The sequence below is a fragment of the Passer domesticus genome, chromosome 6 (assembly GCF_036417665.1).
Source record: "Passer domesticus isolate bPasDom1 chromosome 6, bPasDom1.hap1, whole genome shotgun sequence".
Lineage (NCBI taxonomy): Eukaryota > Metazoa > Chordata > Aves > Passeriformes > Passeridae > Passer > Passer domesticus.
Genome location: NC_087479.1, coordinates 17,883,507 through 17,895,666, shown reverse-complemented (window position 1 = coordinate 17,895,666; position 12,160 = coordinate 17,883,507). Strand labels below are relative to the sequence as shown.

General features: G+C 39.9%; 1 protein-coding gene and 1 long non-coding RNA gene across 6 annotated transcripts in view; both read left to right on the top strand.

Moving 5' to 3' along the window:
• Positions 1-1,256, top strand: part of LOC135302768 (uncharacterized) — a 32,636-nt gene extending 31,380 nt beyond the window's left edge. For all 3 annotated transcript variants that reach the window (XR_010364315.1, XR_010364314.1, XR_010364313.1), the window contains 2 exons: positions 104-221; positions 1,120-1,256. This is a non-coding gene — a long non-coding RNA (uncharacterized LOC135302768). The remainder of the gene's footprint in view (positions 1-103; positions 222-1,119) is intronic.
• Positions 1,257-5,022: 3,766 nt separating this feature from the next.
• Positions 5,023-12,160, top strand: part of SPATA7 (spermatogenesis associated 7) — a 33,415-nt gene continuing 26,277 nt past the window's right edge. For all 3 annotated transcript variants that reach the window (XM_064423654.1, XM_064423653.1, XM_064423652.1), the window contains exon 1: positions 5,023-5,182. In XM_064423654.1, the coding sequence (XP_064279724.1) occupies positions 5,038-5,182 (145 nt within the window). In that variant the 5' untranslated portion in view covers positions 5,023-5,037. The remainder of the gene's footprint in view (positions 5,183-12,160) is intronic.

The following is a 12,160-nucleotide window of genomic DNA, read 5'->3' as shown; positions in this document are numbered from 1 at the left end:
TTAAGCCCATTTCTAGTAAAACTGTTTTTCACATTCATGTAGATATTGAAAATGCATCAAAGGGCTTTGGAAAATCATAGCATATTTGTGCCTCCTTTTGTAGAAAATTCTTAAGATACCCTTGAGAATTTCTCTTCTTGACCTTGACAAAGCTGGAAGAACTCTCTTTAGCACAGAGGATCCCATTTATTGAAGAATGTGCATGGAAAATACATTGCCAGGTAAGCCTGAGCATGCTGTAGTAGCTGTGTAGAAAGTGAAGGGGCCACACAAAATGTCACAATGACATTCTTCTGTCTGCCTGACATGGGCTAAGTAGATATAGATGATCCATCCAGGCTAAGCAGGAATAGCTCCATTGAATTTACTGGAGTTGTATCATTTATATATGTCTAATCTGGGTCATAAGTTTCTGATCTTCACTGAAATATTAAAAAAAAAATCATTCTGTTCCTCATTAATTAGTATGAGTAAGCATTTCTATGTATCACAGTAGGTAAATCAATTAGAAAAAAAAATAATTTCTTATGCTCTAGACAACAGAATTATGATATTTACGTGGGTTTTTCTTCCCTTTAAAATTCCAATATATTTAATTAGTTATTCCAGTCTACATTATTTAATACCCAAATTAATTAAAGTAATGAGAAATGAACAGCTCTCAGCAGTCAGCCCTACTAAAGAACAGTTTTTCACCTAGAAGCCTTCCATCTGCAAACTTGCATGGGAATAGCAGATAAACAGAAAATGACACAATACAAGGAGAAATACAAGCAGGTCCCGACTCACTCCAGCTACTAGATATTACATTACAGCTCAGAATAACATCTCATACAATTTATACAGGTTTCTTCCTTGACACATCTAAAAACAGACTTGTATGACAGTATAGGTGTACTATAAACTCTGTATAGGTCTAAAGAGAAAGAATGGTTGTATAGCGTACAACTGCACAGCAGCAGTTGTACACTATCCTGAAGGGGTTTTTGTAGCAGTTATTCTATATATGCTGCAGGGAAGACTTTTCATTCTAAGCTGATAAATTTTATGGAAGTTTAATACTGTGTTCATATAAACTTTATATCATTAAATATTCCTATAGTTGCTCTCTTATTTTAGGCTAGCTCCCTTATTGCATTCTAAATCACAAGGTATTAAAAGCCATAGTTTTTAAGATATGGATCATCTCCTCCGAAGTTTTTTTCCCAGTGGAGCCCTAGCTTTACAACAATCCACAACTACTGCTGCCATACAGACAACAACAGAACAACTAAATGCATTGCCATGAAGGAAGCAAAGGAGTCTGCAGCCCTGCCAAAACACATAACTCTCCATCATTTAGAAAGCTGCAATGATATTTCAAGACTGTACATGATTTTAAATAACATGAAGAACCATATGACCAAAGAACACGCAGCAAACACAAGGCAGAAAAGAATCTACCATTCCTCCTGGAAAAGTAATCCTTTAAAGGAATCCAAAACAAGCAAACAACATATTTCAGTAGCTATTAAATCTATTTTTTCCCCTCACACCAGCTGTCTGAAAGCTACTTCAGTTGTCTCAACACAAGAATTTTCTAAGTAGGTAGCAAAAGAAAACTGCTCAGCCAATCTGTTTAAATGCATTTAGAAGATACCATTGTGCTCTAATCTTTCAGGTAAATGTTTTTATTTCCACATAGTTGTAGGGGAACAGATTTCAAGGTTGATGATTTGAATGTGCCAGGTGGGAATTGCTGCAATTCAGTGACAGCCCTCTGAGAGCTGCAACAAGGGATTTGGAACACTGACACACAGAGCCACAGGCAGGTGACAATCTGCACTGAGATGGGGCACTTATGCCAAATAAATACTCAAGTAAACTCAGGAGACTTATTTCCGTGATCAAGTACATGTTGTGATGAATTCAGGACTGTTCTAGAATACTCTGTGAATAGAGTATGCAGATCTGGTTGTTGGGCTGTTTCCTGCGTGTATGCTCACTTGACTGCTGTAAGGAAAAGAAAGCATAATAGAAAATCAATGGCTTGAAAGAGGAGGACTCTCCAAAGAACTGCAGATTAATTTTCCAAGGTACACACAAAGTATTTTTCCAAGAAATATTTCTACAAAAGCAAAGTTCTGACATTATGAACAGATCTCTGTCCCAAGCAAGCAAGTAACCGTTTGAGGCCCTGCCAGACACACCATCTTTTTCAGAGGAATGGAAACTTGTCTGGGCCACGCATGCAAAAGAAAGTGGACATCTTACTGGGTATTTCCCTTTTCTTGGACATAGTTCTCTCTGTGTTGGTTTGTTGCTGGATATATGAATTGCACATTTTTACAGAAGTTAGGTGTCTACGCTGGATGATACAGAGGGCAGAAGTAGCAGAAAAGAAAGCAGTTGTTGCCTAAGTCCATGCCAGGGTGGGGACAGATGCCCACCTACACTTGCAAATGTGACTCTCATGCACCTGGTCCTTTCCTTCCCTCCCAGTGAAGGCACATTTTAAAACCATGCTCTGTTGTAATGCATCCTAAGGAAAAGGGGAAAATGCCTGCTGCTGTCAGACAACAACAGTGATTGCCATGTTTCCTGTTTTCAGACTGGGAAAGGACAAATCTTACAGGTTTTGACATGTTACTCTTCAACAATGGTAAGATCTCTGCAGTGATCTGATTGTAGTGTAACAGTGCAACTTATTTCTGTACTTTTTTGAGCAGATCAAAATCCAGAAGTGATTCCATTTTTGTTAAGGCTTTTATTGTTGTTGTTGCTTAATGCATGTTATGGGACTTAATGTGCACACCATTATAAAACTGTTACTTTTTAATTACACTCAAAATATATATTCTCTCACAGACCAAAGGAGGCCAAAAGCCACCTCAGACCCATAAGTGAGACCAATCAGAAATACATAAAGCTTTCGTGAGTGTTGCCACTGGTGGTCAAAAATTTCAGAGACAGGATATCTCTATGATGCTGTGACTGCTGACTGAAACAGAACAAACAGAAATCTCCACATTCCCTCAGCGTTGCCTAGAAACCAGGGGAATTTTTCTAAAAATGCCTACTTACATTTATGTGTTTTAATTATCTATGTGGTGGGAAAAAGCATAGGAACAATAAGGAAGAGACTATGAGAAATCTGTCATATGGGTTTGTACAGAACAGTGTAACACTGTATGTTGAGTACTACAAACTGAGTATTTGGGAAACTGATATTCAGAAAAAGAAAGAAACAAAAAAGTCTTTCAAAAGTATAGAAAAAACTATAGGCAGGCTTGTTTTGGGGTTTTGTTTTGTTTTTGAAAAACAGAGACAAGTGTTTTCTGTGACAAGATCTCTGTAGTAGAAAGTATTACAGCCAACCACATAGATGTGAGAATCCTGTACACTTATTTTTATTCTCTCCAGGATCTTCAGGTATCTGAAATGGAAATTGTTTAAAGACTGTCTCTACCTTTAAAATCTACAGATTTAATAATCTGAATTGTGAAATGAAATGTATACTAATACTAATGTGTATAATGTATTTATACTAATGAAAGTATAAACCAGAGGCCCTGAAACACAGGAAGAATGCTAAATAATTTCCTGAAGCCCTTTCCCCAAATCTCTAATTTCACAATCTGCTTCAGAAAAAAAAGACAAAAATAAGCAAAATCAAACAAAACAAAAAATTAAACAACAAAAAAATGAACAAAAACAAATAAACAAAACCCACAAAAACTCTTGGATTGTGGTTTTTTGGTTTTGTAGATTTTTCCTGGTAGATATTTTCCAAGACATTGAATCAAATCCAAGAGACATAAAGGAAAATGCTATAAAATTATTTTGATTTGACAAGAAGGTAAGGTGTTTGTGACCTTATGGTTGACAGTAGTTGAAATGCCATGGCAACTGATGCTTTTATATAAAAAGCAGTCAGAAAGACAGAGGGCCACCAGAAGATGGAGGACCGATGAGTTTCCAAGGTATATATTCACTTCCCTGACCTCTCCCCTGACAAATTTGACACCAACTACATTTAAGGATGATTTTAGAGAAAACAGCCGAAATGATAACTACAACATGGATCACAGAAACTAAGGCTAGTAAGAAGTACTTCATAATTGGTATATATATAATTAAAAGGGACATCACAACATTCAATAATCAGAAGAGTGAAGAGTTCTACTACAGAAGATTTTTTTGAAGTATTTGATAGAGTCTACACAAAGTATTGGGGCAGATAAACTACTGATTTCATCCATCATGTGTTTGTGCAAACAAGTGGGAGCATTGACTGAGGCAGAAATAAGGAAGAAAAGTTGTTTTCAATTGATTTTACTCGATTTACTTGATTTTACTATGATTTTGAGCTACATTCAAATGAATTTTTCTAGCATGTAAGGAAGCATAGCAAATCATATAAAACACTGTATTTAGCCTGTAATTAATACTCATTTCTAGATACTGAGGGGGAATGTCCCTCCATCTGGGACAACGTGATTTTGTGATGCGTTAGGCTGTGGAAGGGACTGCAGTACCCTTGGCCAGTCAGTGAAAAAAATCTTCACACAGAAAGTACAAAAGCCCTGAGAGATTTCACATTAGGGAAAATAGCAACCTGTCAGACAAACTGTAAATACCACCCTATTGCTTCTTCACAAAGTTCAAATCCAGCACATCAGCCTGCATATATTAATCAGTGATGGGATCAAAGGCGGCTTTTCAAAAGGCTGTTTTGTGGTTCATTTTTAAGGTGCAGTTCGTTTTCAAAGACATTGAGCTTAATTTCTTCAGTGTAACGCACTGGCAACGCTCTAAGCTCTCGTTTTATCACTCGTTCCCTCAAACATCAGCAAACTGCCGTAAATTTCTCCCGGGCGTTCATTATTCTTCAACTTCCCGTCAAGTTACAAGAGAAAGGCTTGGGTAATGAGGGCCGTTCGCGGACGGGCACAGAACCTCCCCGCGGGCAGGGGTTTCGGGCCCGAGGCCCGGCGGCCCTGCCCTCCCCAGCCCGGCCCGGCCCGGCCCCGCGCCGCCCGCCGCGCGCCCGCCGCCATGGCAACGCCGAGCGGGCCCGGCCCGCGCCCCGCCCGCGGCTCGGGACGAACCGCCGCAGCGCCGAGCCCGGCCGGCGCCGCCCCTTCGGGCCCGGCCGGGAGCATGGGGCTGAGGATGCAGCGCGGCGGCAGGCGGAGCCAAGGTGCGGGGGGTCGGTGGCGGCTGCGGGAGGAGCGGGGAGCGCTGGCCGCGGCAGGGCGGCGGCTGCAGCCCGGGGGACGCGTTGCCTTGCGGCCTCCCCCGTCCCTGCCGGCCGTGGGGGTGTGGGGCGCGGCACGTCTCTCCCGGGGCTGGGGGCAGGCGGCGCCTCCGCCTTCCCCGCTGGCGTGTGTGGGCGGGCACGGAGCCTGCGGGGCAGGGGGCCGCCCGAGCCGCCGTGGCTCCGGCAGCCCCCGGGGCTCGGGGGATCGCGGCTCGCTCCCGTCCACGCGGCCGCCCCGAGCCGGAGCCGTGCCGGCCCGGCCGTGCCGCGAGCGGAGCCGGCGGGGCGGTGGAACGGCGGTGGAGGAGCCGAGGGCCGCGGCTCGGGAGGGGGACACGCACAGCCCGTGACGGGCTGTATCCACCTGGAGACGGGGCCTGGAATTGTGCATCCTGCAGCCGTCACCGCCCGGTGCCTCCTTATTGTACCGGCACCGAGCGCTTCAGGCTGCCGGGATCGGCCGCGCTTGCGATTTCTGTGCCCGCTTCTTTTCTTAGTCGGCTTTCGTCTTCCCCAAAGCTGCTATTCGTGGGTTATAATGGATTGTACCCTGTGTGTACAACATCCCACGGCGTTTAGCTGGAGATCAAAGTGTTTTGGTGTGGTGGGATTTTAATGCAAGTATGGTTCAAAAATAAAAGACTCCGAAGTTTTAAGGGTCTTAAAAAGTGATTCCTTAGCCACATTTAACTATCCGTGGGCTGCTCTGGTGCCCTGTTCCTATGAATAGTCCTAGGGGCACTTGTCATTCATGATAAAAAAAGGTGTAAACATGCGAAAATGCTTGCATGAGCCAACTGTGGCTCTTGGAAAATACCTAAAATATTTTCAGTTATAAACTTGATTACATGCATAATATAAAACAGTGGTAGGAATTATTCAGTGCTGCATTGTAATGTCAAGATCATGCATCGCTGCATAAAATCAGAGCCATTTGAGATAACATTAGGCTTATTGTGTTGCATCTCAGTGTCAGTTCCAGTCTTTGGAGACAGTGACAGATGCCACTTCAGAAGATGTCTGATATCAAAATACAGTTTGAACATAAATTCTAATACTGTATGGGAATATGAAATTCAGAGCAAAAACTAGTATCTTGTGCACCCAATTTTAATGATCTCTTATGTAGTTTGAAGGAAGTTTTATGACAAATACATCCTTTTCCTGACTATTCTTATGTTTGTCAAAATACTTTTATAGACAATCAGAAAGCATGCTGGTTGTTGACCTTAAAAAGGAATAAATAGGATTCAGGATCTAAATTTAATTCAGCTTGCAGCAAGCTTTACATGAATGACTCCTGTTTAGCAAAAAAAGTTCAAAAGTAAGGAAGAATTACGGTGTGTTTGTTAAATTGGGAAGCCATTGCATTGTCTGCATAGGAGGTTACAGTGGAGGCAGAAATGTGTGGCTGAACAGTCCAGTGTGGGGTTCTCAGGCACGCAGGGAGGATCCTTACAGAGAGCCAGGCAGAGAGACTGATAAACTGAGCTGAGCTGGAAGTCTGTGTGCCTGAGCAAACTTGGCAGAACAGCCACTGGGTTGCTTGCAGTTCATGAAAGGGGGAGAACACATCATATTTATGGTTTCTCAAAAGAGTTGTATGTAAAATGTTAATACAGAGAAAGTTGGATACACTATTCCTTGTCCTGGTTGTATGTCATTCAAAGTTTGTTGTTCAATCTTAGCCTCATCATTTTAAGGAAAGAACCAAAATTTGGCACTTGTTTGTATCAGGCCTTGTTTTACCTAGTGAGAATACTGAGAAAATATATATAGGAGTATATAGGATTTTCATGTAGGTCTTGTCAAAGTTCAAGTAAGGCTGAGATTTTTTTACCCTCATAGAAATACAAAGAATTAATCTGCTATGTTTTTCCCTAATTCCAGGTATAAACCTTGAAGTTATTTACTGTTGTATTTTCAGGAGCCAGTTAATATACTCACAGATTTAGAGTATGACCTCAAATAATCTGAATACTGTAATTTTAAACCAGCTTTGTTGCTTAAATCCAGTCCTCTGCATTGGGCTGCTTAATTCCCATTGCTGTTCAGGTATGTGTTCGGAAACAGCAATACCTAACAGCATTGTGCACTTACTGTTAATCAATGACAAACATTTGGGCCACTTTTATCTTAAAGCATAAAGTAGCACCTATGAGTGGGATGAGTGGGAAACTCATCATTACTGCTGCATGGAGGCTGCTGTTAAGTTTAGGCAATTTACACAGGCTTCCAGGATTTTAAAACAAAATTTAAATGCTTCACATGTTTATAGACAACATCATCTTATTTAGATTTTTCCTCCATTGTAGGAAGTCCTTGCATTAAACTGACTAGAGCTGAAAGGGTGTTAACACAGACTTGTGAACTATTTTTTTTTTTTTAATTATTCCTTCATTTATCACTTGACCAAACAGCTTATTAAATTTACTAAATTACTTCTTTGGTAGCACCAGTTTTTAGAAGCTGAAATTTTCTTTGACCAACAAGAAAGATGGAAAATTGTCTAGTTATGTCTTCAGAGAAGGAAGAACATGTACAAGTTTTATATGGATTATAATAATTTTAACTGAAACTGGGAAGTGTTAGTCAGTGTTCCTAACTTTTTATCAAATTTACTTTAATTTATCAAATTAAGACCTTCACTCAGTAAATTGTAAATTGTGACTGGGAGAAGAGTCTGATATCCACCTCATCACAGGCTCCTTCTAGGTAGTTGTAGCAAACTGACGTAAATTAATTTTCTTTTGCCTGCGGTTCATATGACAATATGTGCTACTGTTTGTTTCTGCTTTTGGAGTACGAAGAGAGCAACAGTTTGCATCCAGAGCTTCCTTTGCTGAAGCCTGTAGCTAGAAAAAGTTTTACAAATATTTTTCCAGACTTGTGTAATCAGATATGACTCAAGGCTACTGTATTATTTCATTAGATTTCTTAAATTTTTCAGAGGAGGGCTTGACTCTTGAACTGAAATACAATTTTGATTGCATGGTTTTAATTAATACAGAATACTGTAAGATTTTTAATTCTAAAGGTCTGAGAGACCTAACTGTTAGGCATTGAGAGTATGTGTAAAGAGCTTTTGTGTAATCCAGCATACTAAGTGTATAAATAGCACCCATCTAATTAATGGCTTAGGAGGTTATGTATAGTGCTTGTCAGGGAGTGTATCATTTTTGTCATATTTTGCCTGTGACAGAAATGATCCCATGCAAAATCCAGATGGAACATTTGGAACTTTATTTTAAAATTGGAGTAGTGTGATTCCTGGGTCTCTCTATTCATTGATTTTTGCTTTTTAGATAATAATGACTATTCTTTCTGCTGGTGAGTTCTGCTATTTATTAACAAATTTTAAATGTGATTATTTTAAAGAGGGCTTCACATGTGAGACCTTATACTCCCAGGATTGAATAGAGTTTTGTTATCAGTGAAACCAGAAAGGGGTCCAAGGTTCTGTTGGACCAAGGGGCCAGGTTTCTCTTTCACTTGCATGAACAGGAAAGAAAATACAGGTGTCATTGTGTCATGCTTATTTTGCCTCTCTGTAACTTTCAAATAAACTGGAGTACTATCTGCATTCAGTAAGTGGCTAAATCTGAAGCCATGTTTGAAGGCCTCTCGTGATTGCATAGGTGCTACAGAAAAGTAGTGGACACTTGCCATGTTTTCACCTGTGTTCTTCACCTAGAGAAGGAGTCTGTGGGTGGGTCACTGCTCTCTGCTGGCCTTTTTGTCTATCCAGTTCTGCATCTGTTGCCAGCTTCACCCATCTGTGAGTAAGAGCTAGGAGCATTAGTAATACCCAGTGGCTGGGTAGGAGAAAACCCAACAAATAAATACACATTTTGTAGAGAAACTCATTCTGTTCTGTGTTCATTCCCAGATATGTAAGTAGAGGGTAAGAACTAGGCAGCCAGGGATAAGCAACGAGAGAAGCTTAAACTAGATGAGCAATTGTAGTTCCTATAGCTCCTCATCAGCCACCGCTGAGCAAGTAGGGAGTGTTTGAGGGGAGGAATGGCCACAGGTAAGGAAGAGGCAGCAAACTGGGGATATTGGAAGGAGTTTAGGGGAATGGTACAAAGATGTAAGCTACATGAATAGGAGAGCTGGCCTCATTGGTAGTACTACTAATAGAATATGAGCGTTTTTTAAGTATATCATGCTAATACAAAGGGCAAACAGTTAAAAATAGAAAAAAATAGTTTCTTATTTAAATAAAGTTTAAATCCAAGGTGGATTTTTGTAACTAGGTTAATCTTTTAATGTACTCTGAGCTATCATCTTTCCTCTGTGTATTTCTGTGTTGTATTCATATATATAAAAATTTCTGTAGCATAAAGAATTAATGGGTACTCTGACTCTGGTTTGAAAATTCTCCTAGTACCAAAAGGCAAGGAACATGTATTTCAGGTCATAATTCAGTTCCTTCAAGTATGACCTTGTCAGACATATTAGATAAGATGTTTAGAGAAGTTTCCATCACTGCTTGAAGTAATTTTGGATTTTACAGATTTGTTCTTCCTCAGCACACGTACAGCATTAGTGCTGTTGTGTACTGTTAGTTGTATAAAGGAGTTAATTCATAGCAGAACCTCGTTGAAGAGGTCATGAAACTGGCTGGTAGAATAAGGGTGGTAGTGGTAGACTGAAATTTACATTTGCAGGTTTGTGCTGTAAATTTCAGACATAAATCACTGCAGTGGCCAGAGTCTTTGCAAAGCATTTGTGTATCAGGCTCAGAGGGATCAAATGCCCAAATCTCATGCAAGTGATGCAATTCTAGTCTGTTAGAGGCAGAGGTGTTTTTGCATTGCCAGCTGAGAGGAAGCCACTATAGAGCTAGGAATGTGAGAGTCCTGGAGCCACCAAAACCAAACTGCTGCACAAAAGGGTCAATATTGGCAGTGATAAGCATATTCTTCTGGAACAGCTGGGGAGACCTGAAGTCTAAATCCACCTGGGGCTGAGGGTTGTTTGAATCCAGGCTAAGGTCTGGGAGCTGCTTTTTGGAAATTATAGTGTTCACAGGTCTCTACACAGTTAAGGTTTTATGTGTTGTAGTGCTAGATTTAGATGTCTATATCCAATATCCCACCTAGGGTCTCTGTATTTTTATGGATTATCTTTTAAGTAGCAAGTCTTGATGGGTAAAGATAGCGTGATTGATTTATTTATTTAATTTTCATTTACTATGACTGAACTACATGCTTAAAAATAGTAAGTCTAATACTTGTGTTTAAAATCTTTTCTGGGAGAACATGGTAATGAAAGACTGGGCTTCTTTCCAGTGCATATTCACGTTCCAAATCTGAAATGGCTTTGTAGAAAAATAATTTCTGTAAATTCTGCATATCCGCTAACAATCAGGAAACAAAGTAAACCACCAATTTATATAACTTATAATACTGTAAAATCAGAAATTAGGATAGGATGCATTTTAAATAAAATAAAAATATAATTTAAACAAAATCTCTTTCAATTCTCCTTGGAATAATATAGTTATGACTTATGTTAGATACCAGCTGGAAAAAATTTTAGAGAAAGCTTTTTTGGTTTTATCTTCATTGTTGCTTAGTGTCATAGAAGGAATAAAAGATCAAATAAATTTTTAGAAGTATTTAATTTGTTTCCTGTCTGTACTTTAGGACAACACTTAGTATGAAAATCCTGATTTTGTATTCAGTGTGGACCGTCCACTTATATCTATAAGGAAATTTACATTTAGATCAGATAGTTACATGTGTCATATATCAAAGATATTTTCATAGTCATTCTCCCATTGTTTGGTTTATATTTGCTTAGCTGTAAATTATTGAAAATCCCACCTTGTCCTTTAAAATTCTCTTCACATATCTGAGCCTTCAGTTTGTTTCTGCTGTTGTGCAAATAACTGAAAACACAGCTGGAATCCAAATAAATACCCGTTCAAGTCAAAAGACAACCTGAAATGATAGTTGTGAAACTTTTGACCATTAGCACTTCCTACCTTCAGTAAGGCTGAAAGAGCCTGCACATAACAAATTCTCCAGTTTCTTCTCTGACATTAGCAACAGGCTTCTTCATGATAAGAGTGTTTTCTGTGCTGTCTATATATCCTTAGTCAAAATAGAGGGCACAGAAATACTTTTTAATTTCTCCCGACTGACACTTTTTGACAGCTTTTTTTGCCTGTGAATACTGATGTCTGTGAAATACTGATTTTTTTCCTCCCTGCTCCTTCCCCGGGTACAAATTAATTGTAAAGCACTAAATCAGCAGACAGTTTTTCCGGTGGAATTTCCACTGTGCCATCTGCTGGTGATGCAAAGCAAGTGAACATTGTAAAGCCCAGTCTTCCTGCGGTGCTGAACAGTTGTGTCTGCAGCTGAAGACAGTAAAGGCAGCAGGTTTCCGAGTGTCCCTGGTGGTGTTTAACGCGGGACAAAGTCATTTCGCTTACTTGAAGAGAATCGGTTGTAGAGAGAGCAATGTCTGCTTTTTTAACGTGATCATACTTGCCCTTCTAGGGTTCTGTCACATCGGTGAGTTAGAGGTGGTACTGTAAGCATTTACCTAACAATACCACAGATGCTTCCCTCTGCAATTATAGCCTAGCTCTGAAGCACAGAAAACAGTAGAATATTTAGGTTATTTGAGCAATTGGGAATGAAACACTTCAGATTCTCAGTTGTCTTCTGTAATCTGGATTGCAGGTGTATATGCATGCAGGTTTTTATCATTAGAGAAAATTCTATCAACTGAAATTTATAATCTAACATTCAAGTCCTCCCAAAGGCTTGCATTGTTCCAACACCTGCATGTTGTACATTCTGCGAGTCATGGGTTTCAGGGTGGATCCAGCTAGACTGTGAATACCACTTGTATGTAGTAGTGTGTGGTAGAGAAATAAAATATTTTAACAGGAAAGAA